Raw genomic sequence first — 25,621 nt, 5'->3', positions numbered from 1 at the left:
TTCCCTTGAGTGATAGAGTAGTGCCCACACACATCAAGTGGTACCTCAATCATAGTATGTAAGACTGTGGAAAATCAGCATCAAAGAAGGAGAGAAAGAGATCCAGATTCAGATCTTGATTATGCTCTGCTACAGAAAGGAATCAAGGCCGCTAGAGATCTGAATGGAAGGAGTCATTATATTCCGCTGCACCCAATGTAAGGTTTTCTTAAACTCTTATGTGTTTATTTTCATTGTTTTAGAATTCATATTAGGATGTTAATCAAACATACTTGGTAGTAAATCTAGATTCTGGTAAAAAGATTTCCAACAACTGGCACCAGAGTCATGGTAATGATTTACTTTCATGTAATATGAATTAAAACGATGCTTTTATATGCTTTGTGTTGATTTGGATGGTTTCATGTTGGTTTATGTGTTTATGTGATGAAAGTTTGTGTTGTACGAATTTTTTCCATGAAAAATATTTCAATTTTTAAAAATATTTTATTTGGATTCCTTGTGAAAAGTTGAGCAATTTTCGTTTTTACGGAACTCGATTCCGATAAAAATTGAAAGAGTTATGATTTTTGGAAAATATGGGTTCAATGGTGTCCCCACAAATTGCGATTTTTTGGTTTTTTCCCCAAAAATCCAATCATTTATGGAATTGTTTCCAAAATCCGATTTTTCTATTTTTAGATTTTTCCAATTTGAAATATTTCCAATTTTAAACATTTCCTATTATGGTCAGATTTAAAAATTTGTTAACTTCTTTAATATTTATATATTATTTAATTATAAGATTAGATATTTTGATATTTAACATATTTTAAATTAAAAGATAACTTTGTCTTTTTATTTAAAATATTATATTAAAATTATCTTATATGACAAATTAAATAATTAATAAATTTGAAATTAACATAGATATTTTTATAGATATACTTACCATAATATTTTCAAATTCAAAATTTGTTATTTTGTTAAATATTTAATTATTAATAAATTATAAGTTTAAAAATGATATTTTTCTATATATATCATTTTTTTTCTTATTGGAAATTTATAAATCATATCTTAAATATTTAAATAACTTAGATATTTTTGTAAAAATTTGAATATTGCTTAATTTGAGATATTTTGACATATAATTATGGTAATTATTATTTTATTCCTAAAATAATAATTATTTAACCAAATCTATTTACTTTATTTTATTAAATTATTAGATTTGAAAGTGATATTGAAGATTCTTTCTTTCAAATCATTGATCTTATTAGATATTTAAATTTAATTTAATTCAAATAAACCTAGATATTTTAAAATTAGTTTCTTTATTTTGAGATTTTAGGGATTGTTTTAACAACCCTAAATTTTTAAAATCTAGTTGGTTAGTTTAAGAATAATAATTTAATTATATTAATATCTTATTTCACATCTGTTACATGGATAATGTTTGTTTATTTATTTATATTGTTTATTCAAAAAAATTTTTTAACAAACCTATTATTTATTTGATCTAAATTGCTATGATTAACTTGTTGACAGATCCAATGATCTGATTTTAATCATAGTCCAATTGTCAATAGATCTTATAAATAATTTTTAATAGGTAAATTTTGTACTTCTTTCATTTGTGTAAACCTAGTAACATGATAGGGCCCATCCAAATCATTTGACCTGTGTGAGCCTATATATTTGCTATTGGGCTTAGATACATATAGGAAGCCCATTTAAGTTTTACTAAGTAAATGGACTAGGTTGCTAAAATAAAATTTGACATAAGTAATTTTATTTAGGCCCAATTAGATTTGGGCTTATTCAATGAATAACAATTATTTATTTTAAGGTTAAATTCCTCTCTTTTGGGCCTTGTGTGAGAGTTGGGAGCCCATAGAAGTGGGTACGACATACTAAACCCAGCTCCCCCTCACATGAACTACCCTAATTGTGAAGGCTCATTTGCCTTATTTAAATAATTGTATTAGGTTAATTATATTACTCTAACCTAATTAAAATTGAATTAGCAACATAATTAATTTTTAAAATATATGAAATTTATTTTTCATTTTAATATTTTAAAGTTGATTTTAGAAAAACATTTAGTTAATGATATATATTCTAGATAGTTATTTCTAGTACAAATTATATTTTCTAATATTTAAATAGAAAAATATCATTAATTGTGAAATTAATTGTTTCATAATTAATTTTGGTACAATCTAAGTTTAGTATATTTTCCTAGTATTAAACTAGAATTAATAATTAAGTTTCCTCTATACTTAATTATTTTTTTTCTTGAATTTAATACATTTAATTAAATTGAAAATTTCAATATCCAAGTTGATTTTCATCATGACACTCAACTATTGTTATTTTCATGTAATTTAATTAAAGTTGAAAATTATTTTAAGTTTGGAATCTTATTTCAGAATAACTTAAATTTGAATATTTTTCAAAATATATTTTATTTTATTTTATTAATCTTTTTCCCAAAATTTCGAAATTGCATTTCTTTAATGCAGAAATTTCGAATTTTATTTGAAAAATAGATTAAAGTTGTAATTTTTTTTTTTATTTTGGACCAACTTAAATCAGTGATTTTTTCATTTAATGATTAATTAAAATAAATGAACTAAAATATATTATAATTAGAAATTGAATTAATTAGTCAATGAAAGTCTAGATAGATATTATCTGTTTTGCTTGAAGTATTTTTCTAGTGTATTTAATTAAATAGAAAATTAATATTTAAGTTGATTTTCATCATGATACTTAAATATTTGAAATTTTCCTTTAGTATTTAATTAAATAGGAAAGTTATATTTTTGTTGAAAATGCCAACATAAAATTAGAGTAATTTTTCCAGGATTTATTTTTATTTATTTTAAAGCATTTTCGAAAATAGTATTCTTATACACTTCATTTTTCGAAATGCAATATATATATATATTTATAGAAAATTAAATTTGAGTTGTAAATTAATTTAAATTAATTTTGAAACAACTTAAATTAAATAATTTTCTAAATATTTATTGGAAATTATTACTAAGATGGAAATAATTCACGTTATTTTCATATCCATCTAAGTATAATTTATAAATATTACATTAAAATTTATATTTAGAATTTTTTTTTATTCTAAATTGGAAATTTTAATTAAATAAATATATATTTAAAATAAATAAATTAAAATAAGTTTCAGAAGAAAATACAACTTTCATTAAAGAATGAGCTTTATTATTAGGATATTCGATCTCCATTGTTGGTTTTACATAGCTATTGTTTTAGCGAGTAATCCTCCCTAATGAAGGAACGTTCATTAGCAAGTTAGCACCGTTTGATCTCAAAAGATAAGTAATCTTGTAAGTTTTTTATATAGTATTGATCACCCTAATGGTGGCGACTGTATAAGACTTGCAAGAATATGAAACAATGGTGGAAGCTCATAAGATAGAATAGTCTTGACTCTCGCCTAAACGGGACAACGCGGATTCCAATCTTGATTGAATAAAAGGTTGCTAGAATGTTTATCATTTTAGATGAGCTGACAACTCTATTCAATGGATGGTAGCTTTGACTCTCGCCTAAACGGGACACTGATATCAGTTTGTTGAAGACCTTGGAAATCATTTAGGATTGTATATTTTAGTATTTTCACTTGTCATTCCTACTTGCTATATGTTTAATAATTTTTGAATTGTGTATGAATTTATATTGAACCATGTTATTTTCTGTTATTAAATTGTAGTTTAATTTCGAATCTTCATTGTTGGTCCAACTTGGTTTGTTTTTCTAATGAGATAAATCCCTAATGGATTTTCACCATTAGACAAACATAATAGTGTTAGATCTCAAAAGATAAATATTGTATATGCTACATCTAGCTGTTCATCAATTGATGACACCTTAGAGTAGTATTTTACAATATGAAACAAGAAGATTGTATAAATAAGATTACTTTGACTCTCGCTAATCGGAGCATCGTTGGATTCTTATTTAAAACGAAATTATCCTAATTCCTCTTAGCTTATTCATTTCGAATTAGCTCAATGACATATCATTGGATGAATGGTCTATAAATCATACAAAGTCATTCTATATTTTCTCTTAAGAAATTAAATGACACATATGATTATCTTCCTGAAATTCTATCCCAAAATGATATAAATCCTCAATCTTTGAAATCTCCTACTTGTATGGGCAAATCAACTTAGAGTTAAATTAGTAGTGGTGGTCCAAGAAAGAATTACTCATCATACAGTTACACTTTCACAAGTGTTTAATAACTATTTTCTATCAATGGATTCAAATTGTATGAGTTGAGTATTCTGTGACCAGAATCCACTTGCACTATTCTAAGAACTCTTTGATGTAACTAAAACTAAGTCATAAAAAGATACAACCATTTTTTTATCTATGACATTTGTATCTTGTTCATAGTGGTTTTGACAAGATCATTCTCTGCAAAGAGTTAACATGCCTATATCCACTGAAAGTAAGTTCATCTCATTCGCAGATGGATGTACATTCAGGGGTGGATATGAGTTTTCGTTGTATTCTTAAAACGATCACTCTAGATTTTACCTTATGCAAAAGAAATTTGAAATGTTTGAAAAATTTCATGAATTTCTAGCAATGGTGAAAACCATTAAGGTAAGTGGTTAAAGATCTTGCGAACTGATAGGGGTGGAGAAATAGTTAGTTGATATGCAGTTTAAAGATCATTAATTTGATTTTTGAATTATATCCAAACTTACCTCCCCAAAAATTCGATTTGCATATTGATAATTAGTTACTAGTCGTTGCCTAAATTCTTCTATGGTAATATAATTTCAGAATGATGCAATGGTTGTATACTTAATGTAAATCATTACTAGATTCATGGATGACCTAATCAAAATCTTAAGAAAAGCTAGAACTGCTAACCTTGGTTTGCATGTTTCTTAGCCATTCTAAGTGATTAGGGGTGGACCATCCCATAGTCATTAGATAAGAAAGTGTTTGTTTAAACAAATACTACTTTTCTAAGAAAATGACGAAGTCTGAAAGTAAAGTATCAAATAAAGGAGATAATTTTTTTTTCTTGATTCCAAAAATGTTCTATCATCTTATTTGACATAAGATGATCCCACTGCCTCTGTTGTCTTAATACAACCGAAGAGGTCAATACCATTTAGTTTTCTTAGACATAGTTCACGGTACCTTGTCGTAGTGGGAGAGTTTCTAGGAACTCACTCTTCTTATGACTTGGAAGACACTAGTGATTAAAATCCATTGTGAGTTTAAACAAGTACTGGATTGTCAAGATAAGAAACTTAGAAGAAAGGCAAGAGAACTATGGTTTAATCCATTCACATAGAGTAACCTAAAGTTTTCTATTACAAGGACATAAAAGGAAATTTTCGTTAATAAGTCTATTCAATGGATTTAACAAAACTTCATGTTCCTGGTATTATATAGGTTTGAGTTTATCTAAACCTATGGCTCATGGTATACCTGGTTAATTACTTACTCTAGTGCAAGCAACTTACTTTAGTAAGATGCTGAAGCATTTTCTTTCCAATGACAATCTATAGAAGCTTCACAACTTCTAAGCATAGATTTTATTTATCTAAGGAAAAGTCTCAACTATTCCAGAAAAGATAAAGCCATGAAAGAATTTTTTAAATCAACAGTGAGAGGTCTCAGATATGCTTTTGTATGCCTTAGACCAGACACCTGCTGTTGAGTGGGAGTAATGAGTAGGTATCAGATTAATCCAAGAGAGGAACATTGGAAAACAATCAAGTAAATCTTAAGATTAAGAAGAGGAACTATATGTTAGTCAATAAGGGTGTGCTTAAAACTCTTAGACTACACCACATCAGATTTCAAGACTTGTCTTTGTGCAAGAAAGTTTGCTGATAAAATGGTGATTACTCTGGGGGTGGAATAGTGATTTTGGAGAAGTGTAAAAACCTATCAGAAGTCTCTTAGTCTACCACAAAGAGACTGAATGTTAAAGTTGCTAAAAAGGTACTTATTCAGTCTAAGGAAAGTTCTATACATTTGTGGCACTGTTCCAACTTGCCTTACTACTAGTGTTACTTCCTGAATAACCAAGAAGTAGTTGCCAAAAGTATAGAATCCAGAATCCCAAGAGAGTAGACATATAAAGAGGAATTTCACATTATCAAGGATTTTGTGATTTAGGAAGAGTAATGGTGGAGAAGAGGTTGTGTTTAATTCAACCTGTCAGATCCTATTATGAGGAGTTTACTACTATTACACTTGATTTGTATATCAAGGTGTTGAGATTATTTGAAATGAACATTTTGTTTTATATTAGTGCAAGTGGGAGTTTGTTGGGTTTTGTGCCCTAAATAAAACCCATTTCAATATAATCAGATTTAGTTATTAATAAAGTTAAGAAATAACATTTTATGTTGCATGGTTCACATGATTTATTTCATGATTATATATATAATGTATGAATTCCATTTAAGTCCAGAACATATGAATTTGTTAATGATTATAATGTTGTTAGCACAGTGGAATATAATCTTAATTATATGTTCGAAAGTTTATTCCCTGATTTGTCAGAACACTGGATTTAGACTGACATGGTATAATCAGCGATAGGTAATCTTACACCTTGGAAAAGTGTTATGTCCTTTCCAGGACATTGGCAAAGTTTACCAGTATCGGATGTATGGAGTATACATCGGAAGGGACCGATAGTGAACTTTGATTAGATATATTAGAATTTACCGTAATATCTATTCAATTCAAAATCACCTGTTGATCCTAGATAAAATGATCTTAATCCTGATATGATTAGGTTCAATCTCAAGAGTGTTATTCGTGTTCTTTGATTTGTTAGTTAAGCCTACTTTTGGGTCAGGGTGATACGTACATTTTGAGAACACGGTAGTGCAATTGAGTGGGAGCGCTAACATAAATATGGAATCTATAGCTTCTATCTGGCGAATAGAAAGTAAAGGATGATTTCCTTCGAGCTTAACCAAACGAAAATAAATGGTAGAGTACTCATTTCACTTAGCTGAAATATCATTTATACAGGGTTAAGTGTTTTAAGGATAAAATACATTGTAGGGTGTTACGGTAATTTAATCCCTTTACAATGTAAATCATTTATATAGAGGATCATTGATCAAATTAGGATTATAATAATGGATAACTAATGACGTATCTATATCGTGAAACATATAGAGCGTTCTATATGACTGAGAGTGCAATTCCAAGTTCTAAGAGTGGATTCAATAAGGAATTAATAAGTTAGGGAATTTACTTGGTAAATTCGGTTCGACTTATTGGAAGCTCGGTTATATGGACCCATGGTCCCCATACTAGTTGAGACCATACTGCTTGTAAGACTCAGTTAATTGATTTTAATTAATCAATTAAAATTCTAAAGTTAGACTATGTCTACTTTATAAATTTTCACTAAGCAAGGGCAAAATTGTAAAGAAAAGAAATTCTAGGTTTATTTATTAATTAAGATATTTTATATGTCTAAATTAATAAATACATTAAATGACAATATTATTTAATAATTATTTTTAAGTTATTAAATAATTAGAATTGGCATTTAAAAGGTTAAATTAGAAAATTGGCATTTTTGAGAAAATGAGAATGAAAAATAACAAAATGGAAAAGTTACAAAGTGAGGCCCAATTTCCTATTCTCGCCGCCCACTATGCATAGGTTTACCATTTTATTTTTTCCATTATTTTAATGCCAAACAATTCTAACCTAAACCTAGAAGGCATTCTATAAATAGAAAGTGTTGGCTTCAGGAAACTCATAACTTTGCATATTGTTTCCTTCAGAGAAAAGCCAAGCCGCCCCTTCTCTCTCTTTTCTTCTCTTTTAATTTTGAAATTCCCTTGAGTGATAGAGTAGTGCCCACACACATCAAGTGGTACCTCAATCATAGTATGTAAGACTGTGGAAAATCAGCATCAAAGAAGGAGAGAAAGAGATCCAGATTCAGATCTTGATTATGCTCTGCTACAGAAAGGAATCAAGGCCGGCTAGAGATCTGAATGGAAGGAGTCATTATATTCCGCTGCACCCAATGTAAGGTTTTCTTAAACTCTTATGTGTTTATTTTCATTGTTTTAGAATTCATATTAGGATGTTAATCAAACATACTTGGTAGTAAATCTAGATCTTGGTAAAAAGATTTCCAACAGTTTATTATATCACTCTATGTGTCATGTTTATTTTTAATAATTTTAAGTATTGATTTATATTTATATACATTAATGTTTATAATTTTGATATTGTATTTTACAAAAAAAAAAAATCTTATTAAATTATAATAATTCATACTAAAACAGATAATAAACATTTATCTTTTAATAAAAAAAAATTAACTTGTTTATTTTTATAAAACTGTTTAATTAATTTTACGAAATTGTTTATTTTGACTTTAAATAAACATAGTTTATTATTTAATGATTAAAATGTATGGTTTCATGTAATAAACTTGTTTATTAATTTTACGAAATTAATTAATTAATTTTACGAAATTGTTTATTTTGACTTTAAATAAACATAGTTTATTATTTAATGATTAAAATGTATGGTTTCATGTAATAAGTTTTCAAAATATATAAGTTTTTAAAATAATTTTTTTTTTGCACATTTTTTGTATTTATGTTGTTTTTGTTGTACATTTATGAAAAAAGCCCTATAATTATTTGTTAAAATATGTGAAAGATTAATATTGTTTAAAAGAAATTACTTCTAACTAAATCAAACCACAAAATAAATAATCTAAAATAGTAAAAAAAAAAATTAGAGAGTCTGTTCATTATCTTTATAGCTTGCACTGATAAAGAGCATTAAAAAGGAGAAATTACAAAATCTAATAAAAAAAATTAGCGAATAAGCATATCTTTTTATTATTATTATTATTATTATTATTATTATTATTATTATTATTATTCATAATTATTACTATAAATTATTATATTTTTTTTTAAGATGCCAAATTTAGAATGATACAAAATTAATATAAACTATTCAAATATTTTGTTTATGTTTTTTTTTTTACTATTAAAAAATAAATGTGTTTTTTTATTCTAAAATAGTCTATTGATTTTTTAGAAAAAAAAAATTTATAGTAATAATTATGAATAATAATAATAATAATAATAATAATAATAATAATAATAATAATAATAATAATAATAATAATAATGGTGAGTGTTATAAAAATGAAAGGAAAATATTGATAATAAATAAAGAGAGTTAATTACAATTTAACTCTTAAAATTTAATATTTATATTAGTATAACTGTCAACACTAAATATAATAATAATAATAATAATAAAAACTAATGTAAGTTGCCTTTTTATTTTTTTTTTGTAATATATAGATCGATATTTATGTTATTTAAAAAAGTTAAATAATTAATATTGCACAAGTAAAAATATAATTGATTATAAAGTTATAATAATATAAATGTAAGTTGCCTTTTCGGGATTTTTTTTTTAAAAAAATACTTAAATATAATCACTAATAAATTTAAGGGGAATTATCTCATATACTTTTTTTTTTAACTTTTTTTTTTTTAAATTTACGGTTTGGGTTTCTAAAGTAGTTGCAACGCTAGTTGCAATAAGGGTTTCTATACGATTTTTTGTTGCAATTTATGTTGCAGTGCTAGTTACAATAGGAGCTTCTATGTAGAATTCCGTAAAAATATAAAAAACAACTGTTTTGAAGTGTAAAAATGAAAAAACCCCTAAATTTAAAGACAAAAAATATAAAATATGTTACTTCATCACATTAATACCTAATCATTCTCTAGGCTTTTAATATAATGAATTTCTCAATAAATAAATATTGAGTAATAACTTTATTTTTTAAATTATAAAGTACATCACCACCTTTAAAAATTAACTAATAATATAGTTAAATATTTAATATAAAAAAAATACAAATGTGTCGTTAAATAATAAATATGAAATTTTAAAAGTATGTATTTATAATTTTTTTTAGTAACAAAGAACTTGTTATTTCAAATCACTAACAACGATTTGATAGCGAACCATCGAAAAACAAAGAGAAACCAACAACGAAGCAAAACAAAACAAAATCATGTCACAAAAACAAGACTAAAACACTCAAAACTATGTCACGAAGACAAGACTGATCGCAGTAACAAAAATTAAATCGCAATAACAAAATACATCCCTAACCAAATTGCACCTATGCCCAAAGAACGTCGGCTATCCTGGCTGGAGAAAAAAGACAACGTGGTATAGCTATAAATTTAGAAACAAAAAACCCTAATTTTATGGGATTGGGATTACTAATTTTTAATTTTTATTTTTTGATGAAGTCTACTAAACAAAATTTTATTAGCACACAAAATACTGATATTGGCAGAGATTGAAGTTTGAGGGTAAGAAAAAAAAAAATCCGTAGGAGGGTTTTGAGAGGGTTTTAAGTTAAACCCCTTCTCCTACCGGCTACCACCTTCGAATTTGCACTCTAGGGCGATGGAAAAGACAAGCAAGGAGCTTCTCCACTTAGAGGAAGAAAATTCATCCATTGATGTACCCATAAGTAAGCTATTACCACTCTCTTTTCTCTCTTACAGTACCACTACTACCTCTGCTTTTGTAGATTTCATTACCATGCCTATTCAGTTTCTTTTCTTTACTCTATACAGAGTCCACTCTACTTATTTGTAAAAAAGCCCAACTCACTTCTCAATTTAATAAAACCAATCCTCCTGGGAAACCCATCACTGCACCTCTTCCTCCAAGCCAAGGTACTCATTTATTGTTTTCATTTTTGATTTGGGTATATAAGTTCTTATTCGAATGTGCCATAGTCAGGTCTTGGTCTTTATGTATTCTCTGTTGTGTTGGGTTTTTCTGAATAGAACTTCCTTTTTGAAGTTTTGCAAAGAAATCATATTTCTCATGAAAGATGACATGTCTAATTGTCTATAATAAGGAATCAAAAGTAAATGGAATACTGGTGGTTGTAGGATATACTCGTTTGGTTTAGGCTCTATGAGATATGTTAGTTGTACTTCCACCTTAAGGTAATCAAGAGCTTTGTGTGGTGTTCTATTACTCTACAATCACCAAGTTTATTGAACTGTGAAGCTGCCAAAAAAAAAATAGCTAATAATTGATCCTTTAAATAATATTTATGATTCAAGCCCTTGGACTGGCAATGTTGCTTAGTTTGTTTTATTTTTTTGCAGTTCTGGGAAAGGTAAAAGACTTTCTGGGAGTGCTATCAGAAGCTAATAAAAAATTGCAGGTTGATGCAAAGGTTGGCATCATAATCTTACCATTGAAGCTAGATTTCTAAAATACAAATATAAAGCAATGTTTTTATTTTTATGTTTTATGATTACCACTTGGTATTTACTATTGTACTTGTTGTAGGAAAACATTGAAAACTATGATATTGAAGTGCTTAGTGGAAATGAATCACAAATCATTGAAATGGTATCACTCATTTTCTCTTTCTCTTCTGTTATTGCTAAGGAAATTAGGAGTTGAGTTAAATTTCTTGACACATCTCAAATTATAGGACTTGATGTTGGGTGTTGCTGATCTTCATACACCAGAGGCTGTGGCTGCTGCTGAATCTGCAATTGCTGCTGGTCGTCAGCCAGTAGAATCAGACGATAACAACGATGAGGAATCATCTGCCAAAGATAATTCTTCAAACGAAGTTGGAAAGAATAAATCAAACAGACGGTCAAAGATCATAGATATGGATATCTGCAAATAAGTAAATGCAGAATTTTTTTGAGCACTAGATTGCCAATGCAGTTTCAAGTAGTTATAAATACTTAGCAAAGAGGAAAGATCTTATGGATGTTAAAGGTCTTCGTTTCTTAGAAACATGTTCAATGCTGCAGAAAAATGCATAATGATCAACTTAGAAGGGGTATGACCATATGAAATGTAATATTTTAAAAATTTGAGCTTTGAAATATATTATCAGTTCCTATTCAGTAATATCATTATTATTTTGGTAAGACAAGAAGTACAATAATTCAATATAGCTTCCATATAAACTTTTGTCTCATCTATCATCTTTTTGTATATACTAAACTAGTTTTATTTTATTCGTTCTATTTGACAAATATTGGCCATCCATCCAACAATGTTAATCCATTGCAGTTTTGTTTTTAGTAAAAAAAACTTTATTAAAGAAAAAGGGAAAAACATAACAAGATGAGAACAAAAGAAGATGACACAACTATGATCAGGCAATTGGACCCAAAAATTGTCAGTAGTCTTGACATGCATTGATTCTTATTAGTTTAGTAATTCTTTGACTACTACTACATACCATATTGTAAAAATTTAGCCAAGTGGATAGTTACCTTTTTCTACCTCAAAAAGTGTTTTGAGCATCATCAGACCAGCATTTTCTTAACAAGTATATATTATTAATTGCTACATTTGAATACAGAAGTGCTGCAAATTCAGAATTTATTAACAATAAAATGAAGAAGAAGAAGAAGAAGAAGAATGGAAGAAAATATGTGTTCTGAGATTGGCAAAGAAAAACTAATGATTTCAAACAATGGAAAGCCTGAAAGCCAAACTTTTTGGAAGAGAAGAATAGAGGAGTATACTTTTAGTTTACATGGATTTCATGCAATTTTGTGGTTTGATCATCAACTGATCTACAATCAATCATCAAAGCCATTATTCCTCTTCTTCGAGAAGAGAGAAAAAGAGAAAAGGAAAAAAGAGGAAAAGAAAAAAGAAAAAAGAAAAGAAAAAGAAAAAATAAATTTAAAAAATTATATATATATATAAAGAAAGGAAAAAAAGAGGAAACACCATAACAGTTCTCAATCCCTTCAAAGAGACAACACTAGTCTTCTCACTCTTTTATGGTCAGGTCCTCGTAATTGGCGGACGACCATTCCTTAGCTTTATATCATTCCCTTTCTCTTTTCCGTTTTATTTTATTTTTTTTCTTTTTCTTTTTCTCTAGCTGCCACAATCTGGGTTTTTGAGTTTATTCTTCCAAAACACATTACTCTTGTTTTTTATAAAGAAGTAAAAGTGATTATTCCCCTTCATAGTGTTTAAAGCTCAATCTTAGTGCTTTGAAAATATATTATTTAGTTCCCACAATGTTGAGAAGACCAACTTTTGATTACCCAATAAACACTTTATATCAAGAGAGAGAGAGAGAGAGAAAGAAGAGCAAAGTTTTGCATCACATGCAGTCCACTTTCACATACACAAAAGCCAAAATTTCCCTCACTAACAAGAAAGGAACAAAACCCACATCCCATAATATCTTTTTACACCACTCTCTCTTCACTCTTCCTCGAGCTAATATAAAAACCATATATATATACACATACCATATCGTCACTTCACTTACAATATATCCCAACATCCATATTTTTCTTTGCAGAATCCAAATGAACCCCATTAACCCAAAAATATCAAACATTTAAGTAGTACTAGTAATAGTACTTCTTCTTCTTCCCTTGGCACAATACAAGTACTTAGTTTATTATTCCCTGCCAAAAAACAAAACAGTCTAGCTCACAAAGTGTTTGATAAAAAAAAAATGAGAGGAGGAATTTGTACAGTACAGCAGGCTCTCACTGCCGAGGCTACCAGCTTAGTGAAACAAGCTGTTAGCCTTGCAAAAAGGCGAGGCCATGCCCAAGTGACTCCTCTCCATGTAGCAAGTGCCATGCTTGCAACCTCAACAGGACTTCTTAGAAAGGCCTGTTTGCAGTGCCATTCTCACCCCCTTCAGTGCAAAGCACTTGAGCTTTGCTTCAATGTGGCTCTCAACCGCCTTCCTGCATCTAGTCCTAGCCCATTGTTAGGCCCTCACTATGTCAATCCTTCCTTTTCCAACGCCTTGGTTGCTGCCTTCAAGCGCGCTCAAGCGCACCAGCGCCGTGGTTCTGTTGAGAACCAGCAGCAGCCTATCTTAGCTTTGAAAATAGAGTTGGAACAGCTTATCATTTCTATCTTAGATGATCCAAGTGTTAGTAGAGTTATGAGGGAGGCTGGTTTTTCTAGTACTCTAGTGAAAAGTAGAGTAGAACAAGCTGTTTCTTTAGAGGTTTGTTCCCAAAGTCCAGGTAGTAATAATGGTCAGTCTAAGGAGAGTGTCAAGCCTCTTAATGGTCTTATTGGCTCTCATCATCACGTGTCTCAGTCCTTACCTTCTAGTCAGTATCCTGTTTCGGTTAGCAAACCTTTTGATCAAATTAGGCAAGAGGATGTGAATAATGTGTTGAATGTCATGTTGAACAAGAGAAAAAACACTGTTATTGTGGGAGAGTCTTTGGCTACAGCAGAGGGTATAGCTAGGGGAGTGATGGAGACATTTGAGAGAGGAAATACTTCTGGGAATTATAGATACTTGCAGTTCATCAGTTTTCCTCTCTTCTCTTTAAGAAATATTTCAAAAGAGGAGGTTGAGCAGAAGCTGATGGAGCTTAGGTGTGTTGTTAAAAGCTATATGGGAAGAGGGGTTGTCTTGTACTTAGGTGATCTCACATGGGTTTCTGAGTTCTGGTCCAGTTGTTCTCAGCAAAGAAGAAACTCCTACTTTGCCATGGACCAAATATTCATGGAGCTTAAGAGGTTGGTCTCCGGAATAGGGGACACCAGTGGTAGAGTGTGGCTGATGGGAATCTCAACCTTTCAAACTTACATGAAATGCAAAACAGGCCACCCTTCACTTGAGACGATTTGGGAACTTCATCCTCTTACAATCCCAGTTGGAAGCTTGAGCCTAAGTCTCAAGTTTGAGAGGTAATAACAACAATAATAATGATAATGATAATTTTTTTACGATGATGATGATTATTGAAGTTCAAAGTTAAGCTTTTACGTATCAATTATTGAAGAATTTTGAGATATGACATGCTTCAGTTCAGCTAGCTTTCACTATTTACTTTTTATTCTTTTTGTGTGTAAATGATTGATACTAAATATTGTTTTTATTCTCTCTTATAGTGATGTGGAAGCTGAGGTCAGTACTATCATGACATCCAAAGATAAGTCTGGTCTTGAAACTGCAGAAGAGAATAATAAGCACCTAATAAGTTGTTGTGCTGCCGATTGCTCCTGTAATAATCTTGACAAACGCAATATTACCAACTCTAGTACTGTCTCAACATTGCCCTCATGGCTCCAAAAATGCACAGAAGAGAACAAAAAAAACACTACCAAAAATCAGGTTTGTATATAATAATTTAATATCATATAATGTACAGTTTGTAATCGTGATGTATAGAATATCATTCTGATGCTTTGTTTTTGTCTATACTCTTGAGCAGGAATATTGTATCACTGTTGGGGATCTATGCAAGAAATGGAACTCATTTTGCAGTTCAGGCCCTAATAAGTACTCAAACTTTGCTGAGAAGCCCTTCAACTTTTCATCATTGTCTCCTACAAATTCACACGATTGCAACCAGGGATTGCATGATCATCAGTCACAACAGAGTAGGCCGGTTACTACTTTTGGGCCCAAACAGCAGTCACCAAAAGAGTACCAATTCTGGGTTTTGGAAAACAGTGATGATGGTTATGAAAGCAATGTGAAAATGTTCATTCCAGAAGAAAATGATGATGAGCCAGCTGTAGCTAAACCTGAACTCCTATCAAATCCCAACTCTAGTCCAAATTCAGCTTCTTCTAGTGAAGTAATGGAGGAGGACCAAGATGAAGATCTCCCAAGTTTCAAGGAGCTAAACTCAGAGAACCTGAGAATTCTTTGTGATGAGATGGAGAAGAATGTGCCATGGCAGAAAGGAATCATTCCTGACATTGCCACAACCATTCTTCAGTGCCGTTCAGGAATGAGCCAGAGAAGAGGCAAATTCAAACTCAAGGAGGAGAAAGAAGAAAGCTGTTGGCTCTTCTTTCTTGGTGCTGATTCCAAAGGCAAAGAGAAGATTGCAAGAACGTTGGCCAAACTTGTTTTTGGCTCTCAAAATGAGTTTGTCTCCATTGGTCTGAGCAGCTTTTCATCATCAACTAGAGCTGATAACTCAACTACTGAAGAATATTCCAAGATCAACAAAAGGACTAGAAATGAATCGGGTTGCAGTTATGTACAAAGGTTTGGTGAAGCAGTGAATCAGAATCCTCACAGAGTGTTTTTCATGGAAGATTTGGAAGAAGTTGACCATTATTCTCAAAAGGGTATCAAGAATGCGATTGAAAGTGGAAGAATAACACTTCCAGATGGCGAAACTGTTCCCCTTAAAGATGCCATTGTCGTTTTCAGCTGTGAAAGTTTCATGAGTTCAGTGTCCAGGGCCAGTTCTCCCACAAGAGGCCAAAAATCATCTGATGCAATAATAATCAAAGAGAATAATGATGATGGACCTGACACAGAGGACAAAACCCCCTGTGTTTCACTTGATTTGAACATTGCATTTGAAGATGATCACCATGAAGATCATGATGAGGATTCAGATTCCCACGTTGGTTTACTGGAAGCTGTTGATAGGAAATTTATTTTCTTGGGTTAAGAATTTTAACAAGGAGGGAACATTGGGATTTCATTTATTATCAGTTAACTTTTAATTGCAGTTTTTTTTTTGTTCCTTTTTTTAAGAATTACATTTAGGTTTTTACAAGTGCTTGGTTGGTTGGTGGTATGGTATATGGGACTTACCTAGGAAAACACAATGTTGTTCACTTTGTATTTTTACGATGTAGTGACGAATATATATAGTCTGAGTAATTAACAATGTGTATATTAATTTCTCTCTACTCATCCTTTATTTAATTTATATAGAAAGTAAGTTTTTAACGAACTTATGTAGATATAATTTATAACTATTCATTGGAATTACAGTATTGAGTGTGGTATAGATATTAATGGAAAGGAGCATAATAATAGTGATTTGGGTCATTATAAAACCAAGAAATTAATGTATAGTATTAGGATTAGTAGTAGTGGTCACAGTTTGTATCCCACTGTGGACCATATTTAAATAAAGTTGAAAGATATAGTGCATTATGGAAAACACAGTTTGAGTCTTTTAATTCATATATAAGACTAGTTTGTATTTCTTTTTGACAATATAAGTAACGTGATGTCTGATGATTACTAATCCCAATATGTGATCTTCATATATACTCTTTCCTCGACTAAATATATTATGCCATGTCCCTACCCAATTTAATATATAATATATAGAAATAGTAGTATATGCGTAAGGATTTTTAAGGCTTTGGACCAATAATGTACTTTATACATATAACATAAATTATTATTAATGGACACACAAAGATTAAAGTCATATATATAGTGGTATATTATAGACTAGAAAGTGTTTTAATGTATAAAAGTCATTATATAACATTATTCTAAGAAAGGACACAGTTAAAATCTCCTATTAATATATATGATCTATGGGGAGAAAGATGCTAGAAATCTATAATGCTACTTGCTTGTACTGTATGTAGTACATATATATTAATTTATAATAATACCACACACTAATAAAAGGTATATATTCAAATTCGGAGTAAAAATAGGACTTCACGGTCACACAGAACAAGTATATATGCATGAGTTCAAATACAAATAGTAGATCAAGCAAAAAAAAATACAAAATAGTAGTTCTAATACGTAGTCTTCTCTTATTAATATATAATGCATGAAATAGTGACAAAATTTGAGAGCTTATTTAAAATAATAAAGCAAACCAAACAGAAGGTCCGTTCTTCTAATTGTACGTACTTTTACTTTAATGAACGCAAAAAAAAAAAAAAAACTATATATAGCCTCATATATCTATGTATAGAGATCTAATTATTAATTAATTAATTAGCTTAAAAGATGAGGCCAATAATGTTACTTGTTATGAAGTTATGAACATATATATATATTGTTTTGTACTGCTTAAGAAGTGCATGTGTATGAATAGGATATAGGAATATATATAGATCTATATGGTGGGTGTGATGGATCGGATTATACTGCTTTATTTCTTAGGCTGAAAAAGGGTGATAATACGAGTGAGTATATATGACCCGTAAATAGTGTTCCCACTTGTACATGTTCCCTAAAGCTACTCAAGTCCTTGCTGTATATACCGTTGCGTCTTTTTGCATCAGAATTATTCATATATCTACACACATATTTATACATAGTTCCATTTATAAAATTCCTGAGAAATAAGTATAAATATATATGTGTATACATACATAATTAATTCTCTTCACCTATCTTTTCAATATATATTCTATTTTTTGGTTTTATGTCCAGAAAGTGTAGATAATAAGATAAAAAAAAAAATGCAGGCGCCTACCTCTTGACCCTCTTAATTATTCAGACGATTTTGATGTGAAAGTGAAGAGCGTATATTATGTGTAATCAACTTTTTGCAAAACTTGAATTAATGCATGCGCATGCGCTTACAATTAAAAGTGTTATTTATTTTTTTGGAATATTAATATTTTCAACTAGCTCTCTACGTTATTTTCTGTTTTTATATATTATTTAATTTCTTCATGACATGATATAATCTATAGAATTAATTAACTATACATATATAATTAAGCGATATTGAAATCTATATCAAAAACTTTATTATATATAATTAAGCAGGGAAAAAGTCTATATAGGTAGCCTCCCGGCTACTTTTCTTTATCTTCAAATAATTAATTCATTAATCTGTTCTTTCCATATTGTTCATTTCATCTGTTTTTTTTTTTTTCATTCCCATATATACAATATTTTTCACCGGTGGTTTTCCCTATATATTATTTTGCTTGTTTCGCTATATAGATCAGAGCTAACTATTTATATATATGTATGATTAATTTAGATATGGAAAATTTTCAATAATAATCTAGATTGCAATGCTACCTGCAGTATATATATTATATATATAATATCTCATGATCATTACCTTTTATTATTTATAAAGATTTTATCCAATTAATTAATATTATTTTTCTATAATTCAATTAAGGACTACATTACATTAGAATTGGAGCCATTATTTGGAATTCACAAGAAATGGCATGTATTTTTAAATCTTGATTTGGTATTGGTTTTCTTTTTAAAAAAGTTTAAATAATTTAGGTACATTTTTCATATGATGGTTTTATGAGTTATATTAATTAGATGATCCACGTTATTATTTATTTAGTTATATTATTTTTTAGGGTAAATACTATTTTAGACCTTGTATTTTGCAAAAATTACTAATTGAATACTCTGTTTTGTTATTTGACAAAATAAATCTTGTATTTTCTAAACTGGTAAAAATAGAACTTTGAACTTAATTTTTGACAACTTTTTTTTAATATGACCAACTTGAAAACAATTATTAACATGAACAGATACAGAAAATGTAAATAGTTTTGTCATGACACTTTTAGATAAGATTATTATTAAATTTTATTACAAAAAATTAGTTAAGAGTTTTATTTGTACCATTTTAAAAAATACAGGGTCCACTTTATCATTTAATAAAATAGAAGGTCCAATTAATAACTTTTACAAAACACAGAATTTAAAATTATATTTACCCTATTTTCTAAGATTGTTAGGTTAATAGTTTTTTTATATTATTATTATTATTATTATTATTATTATTATTATTATTATTGTTATTATTCTATTTTGGATTTTGATTTATTAGTTTTGTGTTGGTTGTGAAGGGAATTTCATAGTTATTTAAGCAGAAGTGGTTGCTCTTGTTTTATGGTGACTTTGGATTGGTTGCTTAGAATTTGACTTCCTTTCACTTCTATTAGATTTGATTGCTTAACTGTGATCTCTGCCTTTGCTTAGAATTTTTTTTTTTTTTTTTGGTATTAATAATCTTGGTTCTCTTTTAAATGACATTTCTAATTTACTGTTTAGTTTTCTTAAAGCATCATTGATTCATCTACGTCGGTCAGTCAAAATTATTCATAAATTAGATGTGCACATATTTAAGATAAATAGTAAGCTGATTTGGATAGAAGATTTTCCACCTTTTTGTTTATAATGTGTCCTATACCTTAATTAAATATATATGTGTTCTTAGATAGTAGTCTAGTGATGAATTATATATATATATAAATTTATATGGAAGAGGTTTCAATGGTTACATTTTTATTGTAACCATCATGGTTACATTTTTTTAAGTCATTGGATTATTATTAAATGGTTGTGATTAATTTGGAAATTAAATAAAAATAAATAATAAATAACTTGTAACCTGAAAATGACCTAATCATTTATTTCCTTATAAAACTTTAATTAAGATTAATTATATTTTAAAATTAAATTAATTATAATTATTAATTAATTTTTTGTAATTTATTACTATATAAGGATCTTTTAGCAATTTATATTTTTATACTTAAATTATTTAAAATTTTATAGCAAAACTTTTTATAATTTAAAATTATACACATATAATTTCATAATTTAAATTTTATTATACTTGTAATCTTAATTTTAAAATTATTACACTTAATTATTTAATTTTTTTATTTAAATATTTAAAAAGTAAAAAATGAAATAAGTTGAAGGATTTTTTAGAAAAAAATGGCTGCACTTGTTATCGATTGATTAGCTTGAGGCCTCATACTTAATTCATATAATTGTAACAAAATAATTAAATATCATTTAAAAATAATTAATTATTTGAAAATTTATTATAAGAAGAGAATTTTAATTTGTGTCAAAAGAAGTTTAATTTTTGTAAAAAGAATAAATTTTATTGTAAATATTATAATTAAATGACTTAATTATTAAAATAATTCAAGTAAGGATTTAAATATAAATATTAATTGCTAAAAGAAGTCTTGTTAAATATTTAATTAATTATTTTAAGAAAATAGTTAATTATAATTAAATAATTCTAAAAAAGGAATGTCTACTATTTAATTAATTATTTTAAGAAAATAATTAATTATAATTAATTAAATCTAAAAAAGAAAAGTCTACCTATTAGTAACCTGCTATTACAGGTTAAAAAAAAATGTAACCATATGGTTACAATAAAAATGTAACCATTGAATAGTCACCCATATATATATATATAAATATGGGTGACTATTCAATGGTTACATTTTTATTGTAACCATATGGTTACATTTTTTTTTAACCTGTAATAGCAGGTTACTAATAGGTAGACTTTCCTTTTTTAGATTTAATTAATTATAATTAACTATTTTCTTAAAATAATTAATTAAATAGACATTCCTTTTCTAGAATTATTTAATTATAATTAACTATTTTCTTAAAATAATTAATTAAATATTTAACAAGAACTCTTTTAGCAATTAATATTTATATATAAATCCTTACTTGAATTATTTTAATAATTAAGCCATTTAATTATAATAATTACAATCAAATTTATTTTTTTTTACAAAAATTAAACTTCTTTTGACACAAATTAAAATTCTCTTCTTATAATAAATTTTCAAATAATTAATTATTTTTAAATGATATTTAATTATTTTGTTACAATTATATGAACTAAGTATGAGGTCTCAAACTAATCAATCGATAACAAGTGCAGTCATTTTTTTTCTAAAAAATCCTTCAACTTATTTCATTTTTTAATTTTTAAATATTTAAATAAAAAAAATTAAATAATTAAGTGTAATAATTTAAAATTAAGATTACATGTATAATAAAATTTAAATTATGAAATTATATGTGTATAATTTTAAATTATAAAAAGTTTTGCTATAAAATTTTAAATAATTTAAGTATAAAAAAATAAATTGCTAAAAGATCCTTATATAGTAATAAATTGAAAAAAATTAATTAATAATTATAATTAATTTAATTTTAAAATATAATTAATCTTAATTAAAGTTTTATAAGGAAATAAATGATTAAGTTACTTTCAGGTTACAAGTTATTTATTATTTATTTTTATTTAATTTCCAAATTAATCACAACCATTTAATAGTAATCCAATGGCTTCAAAAATGTAACCATGATGGTTACAATAAAAATGTAACCATTAGAATCTCCTCCATATATATATATATATGTGTGTGTGTTTTTAGAGCTAATATATATGTTTAATATTCTTAATAAATTATATTTCAGATAGCTGGTCAAAAATAGACTTTTTGTACTGTATAACTATATATACGTAAAACGAATTAATCTTTTTGTTAAAAATTAGTATCTCATGTTAGACTATAATGTAGTGTATGTAATATAGCATATACAAATGATATAAAATGCGGAAAATAAACTGTAATCATATCAATAATATATGCAATGAAAGGATCGATATACCTCCCGCCATTGATCTTTGAGCTTCAATCCCTGCGATAGCTTCGATATTGGAGTTCGGGCTTCCTCGCTCTCACAACTCTCTTTAGATGGAATTTGCTGAATGAATTCAGAATGAGTGAGGAGCTCGGGGACCGAGACCCTATATTTATTGGTGAGATACTCCATCACTATCTGTGCCACATTAATTGTCAGAATATTTTGACAATTAATTCAGGAAATCAAATCAGGTAATGAATATAGAAATCTGACCATATATAGAATATTACATAATTGATTTTGTCCAAATTCAATGAATATAAAATATTCATTTATCAGAAAATCAATTATTTATTTATTTCCTTAAATAGAAAATCATTTCCTTAATTAGAAAATAACTTCCATATATAAAATATTCTAATATTCTCCCACTTGGTCAGTATTTAAACTAAAATATTCAAACCCAACGTTCCTCATTATATAATAAACATACGAATCATAGCGACATGTCCTCATTATGAATCGAGTATTATGTGTATTACAATACATTTATTATATAACAATGTACTTTATGTGGTAATGTACTTAAGTGAATAAACCCTAAACCTTATGTTTATTCAAGTCCTCTGAAATTTTTCTCAAATGTAAAATTAAGATGCGCATAAATATGAGAAAAATCAAAATAAGAGTTTCATTAATAATAACTTTATTTGTACAAATTACATAAGGGAACCAAGTCTCATGTTCTTTACATGATCCTTGAATTTATGAGGTGGCAAGCCTTTTGTCATAGGATCGAAAATCATCAATTCAGTGCTAATGTGTTGAATGACCACTTTATTTTCTTTAACACGTTCTCTAATAGCTAAGTACTTAATGTCGATGTGCTTGCTTCGACTTCCACTTTTGTTGTTCTTAGCCACGAAAACAGCAGCTGAGTTGTCACAGAACATCTTTAGTGGCCTTGCAATGGAATCAACCACTCTAAGGCCTGAAATGAAACTCTTTAGCCATACACCATGTGATGTAGCCTCAAAACAAGAAACGAACTCAGCCTCCATAGTAGAAGTAGCAGTCAAAGTTTGTTTGTTACTCCTCCAGGACACGGCTCCACCAAAGAACATAAACACGTAACCGAGATGTAGATTTACGTGAATCAAAGTGCAACCAGCGAAATCCGAGTCCGAGTAGCCAACTACTTCTAAATTGTCGTTCGTTTGAACATCAGTTTGTAATCCTTAGTACCCTGAAGATACCTCATTACTTTCTTTGCAGCTTTCCAGTGGTCTATCCCCGGGTTACTCTGAAATCTTCCTAACATTCCGACAGAATAAGCAATGTCGGGTCTTGTGCACACATGAGCATACATTAGGCTTCCGACAGCAGAAGCATAAGGAATGTTCTTCATTTGTTCTCTTTCAAAATCATTCTTTGGGCACTGGCTCAAATTTAATTTATCACCCTTCACAATTGGAGCAACGCTCGGTGAACAATCTTTCATATGAAATCTTTCTAAAACTCTGTTGATGTAGGCTTCTTGAGATAAACCTAAGATACCTCGGTATCTATCTCTATGAATCTTAATGCCTATGACATAGGATGCTTCACCCATGTCTTTCATCTCAAAGTTCTTTGAAAGAAATTGTTTCACTTCACGTAGCAACCCTTTATCATTGGATGCAAGAAGAATATCGTCCACATATAAAACAAGAAAACAGATCTTACTCCCACTTTCCTTCAGGTATATGCATTGATCCATGACATTCTCTTCAAATCCAAAGGAAGAGATGACATCATGAAATTTTAAATACCATTGACGTGATGCTTGTTTTAATCCATAGATGGACTTCTTAAGCTTGCATACCAAATCCTGACCTTCACTAGAGGAGAATCCTTCTGGTTGTTTCATGTATACCTCCTCCTCTAGATCACCATTCAGAAAAGCAGTTTTTACATCCATCTGCTCCAGCTCTAAATCAAAATGAGCAACTAATGCCAAGATGACTCTGAGGGAATCTTTCTTTGATACAGGAGAAAAAGTCTCTGTATAGTCAATTCCTTCCTCTTGAGTGAATCCTTTAGCAACAAGTCTCGCTTTGTACCTCTCAGTGTTGCCTAATGAGTCTTTCTTAATTTTATAGACCCATTTACAACCAATGGCTCTCGCCCCATTAGGCAACTTTACAAGTTCCCAGACTCTGTTGCACCTCATAGAATTCATTTCATCATCCATAGCATTGTACCACAATTTTGATTCTCTACTGTTCATAGCTTGTAAAAATGTTTCTGGATCATTTCCAATTCCAATATCAGATTCTAATAAATACACAACATAGTCTTTGTAAATCTTTGGTTTGATAGGTCTAGTAGATCTTCTTAAGACCTCACCAACAGGCTCTTGGGGAGCAAGAATGTTCGAGCGGGTTCAGAAGTTGTTCAACAGTTGCAGGCAACTCTTGAACATTTTGATCTACTGGATTATCATTACCAACTTGTGGATCTTCAGTGATTGGTAATGGTTGTTCAACATTCGTTTGAACTACAGGAGTGTTAACCATTATCAATCTTGCTTTTGAAGTGGAAGGTTCTGAAGGATCTTTCTCAGGACCTAAGTCCTTTGATTTATCAAGGCATTCTCAAGAAATTTTGCATTCCTTGATTCCACAATTCTTGTGCTATGAGATGGACAATAAAACTTGTAACATTTAGACTTTTCAGTGTACCCTATAAAGAATCCGCTTATGGTCCTTGGGTCCAATTTCTTCTCTTGTGGATTATATATTCTGACTTCAGATGGACATCCCCAAATGCGTACATGATTCAAACTTGGTTTCCAACCTTTCCATAATTCAAAAGGAGTTTTTGAAACTGCCTTTGTTGGAACTCGGTTTAATATGTACACGTATGTCTTTAATGCTTCAGTCCACAAGGATTTAGGAAGGTTAGAGTTGCTACTAAGCATACTCCGCACCATGTCCATTAATGTTCGGTTTCTTCTTTCTGCAACACCATTTTGCTCGGGTGTACCGGGCAAGGTGTAATGGGCAACAATCCCATTTTCTTCAAGAAACTTCGCAAATGCACCAGGTGCTTGTCCATCTTCTGTGTATCTACCATAATACTCACCTCCTCTATCTGATCTCACTATCTTAATTTGCTTGTTGCATTGTTTCTCTACTTCAGCTTTAAATATCTTAAAGACATCTAATGCTTCACTTTTATTATGAAGTAAGTAGATATACATGTAGCGTGAGTAATCATCTATGAATGAGATGAAGTATTTCTGACCATGTGACTCCATATCTGGACTACATATATCAGTATGTATGATTTCTAATATTTAAGAACTCCTATGGACACCAGTTTTGACAGACTTGGAGGTTT

At 29.0% G+C, this 25,621-nt stretch overlaps 2 protein-coding genes across 2 annotated transcripts; both read left to right on the top strand.

The window, feature by feature from the left end:
• Positions 1-10,292: 10,292 nt before the first annotated feature.
• LOC115704751 (uncharacterized) lies at positions 10,293-12,050 on the top strand. Its single transcript, XM_030631954.2, has 5 exons — positions 10,293-10,570; positions 10,677-10,778; positions 11,223-11,293; positions 11,410-11,472; positions 11,558-12,050. Exons 1-5 carry the CDS (start codon positions 10,504-10,506, stop codon positions 11,759-11,761), a joined length of 507 nt encoding a protein of 168 aa, XP_030487814.2. The 5' UTR covers positions 10,293-10,503; the 3' UTR covers positions 11,762-12,050.
• Positions 12,051-13,221: 1,171 nt separating this feature from the next.
• Positions 13,222-16,778, top strand: LOC115706215 (protein SMAX1-LIKE 3). Its single transcript, XM_030633793.2, has 3 exons — positions 13,222-14,784; positions 14,989-15,211; positions 15,312-16,778. The coding sequence occupies exons 1-3, from the start codon at positions 13,577-13,579 to the stop codon at positions 16,512-16,514; spliced, it is 2,634 nt and encodes an 877-aa protein (XP_030489653.2). The 5' UTR covers positions 13,222-13,576; the 3' UTR covers positions 16,515-16,778.
• Positions 16,779-25,621: the final 8,843 nt, after the last annotated feature.

Source organism: Cannabis sativa, chromosome 1 (genome assembly GCF_029168945.1).
Source record: "Cannabis sativa cultivar Pink pepper isolate KNU-18-1 chromosome 1, ASM2916894v1, whole genome shotgun sequence".
NCBI classification, from domain to species: domain Eukaryota; kingdom Viridiplantae; phylum Streptophyta; class Magnoliopsida; order Rosales; family Cannabaceae; genus Cannabis; species Cannabis sativa.
The sequence above is the reverse complement of the archived record's forward strand: the minus strand, read 5'-3'. Positions and strand labels throughout refer to the sequence as shown.

What these genes read in the sequence shown, in the direction of transcription:
- LOC115704751 (XM_030631954.2), top strand. Translation starts at nt 10,504, where the DNA reads ATGGAAAAGACAAGCAAGGAGCTTCTCCACTTAGAGGAAGAAAATTCA. An exon ending in ACCTCTTCCTCCAAGCCAAG is followed by an intron (nt 10,779 to 11,222) that starts GTACTCATTTAT and finishes ATTTTTTTGCAG; the next exon opens with TTCTGGGAAAGGTAAAAGAC. An exon ending in AATCACAAATCATTGAAATG is followed by an intron (nt 11,473 to 11,557) that starts GTATCACTCATT and finishes CTCAAATTATAG; the next exon opens with GACTTGATGTTGGGTGTTGC.
- LOC115706215 (XM_030633793.2), top strand. Translation starts at nt 13,577, where the DNA reads ATGAGAGGAGGAATTTGTACAGTACAGCAGGCTCTCACTGCCGAGGCT. An exon ending in CTAAGTCTCAAGTTTGAGAG is followed by an intron (nt 14,785 to 14,988) that starts GTAATAACAACA and finishes TCTCTCTTATAG; the next exon opens with TGATGTGGAAGCTGAGGTCA. An exon ending in AAAACACTACCAAAAATCAG is followed by an intron (nt 15,212 to 15,311) that starts GTTTGTATATAA and finishes ACTCTTGAGCAG; the next exon opens with GAATATTGTATCACTGTTGG.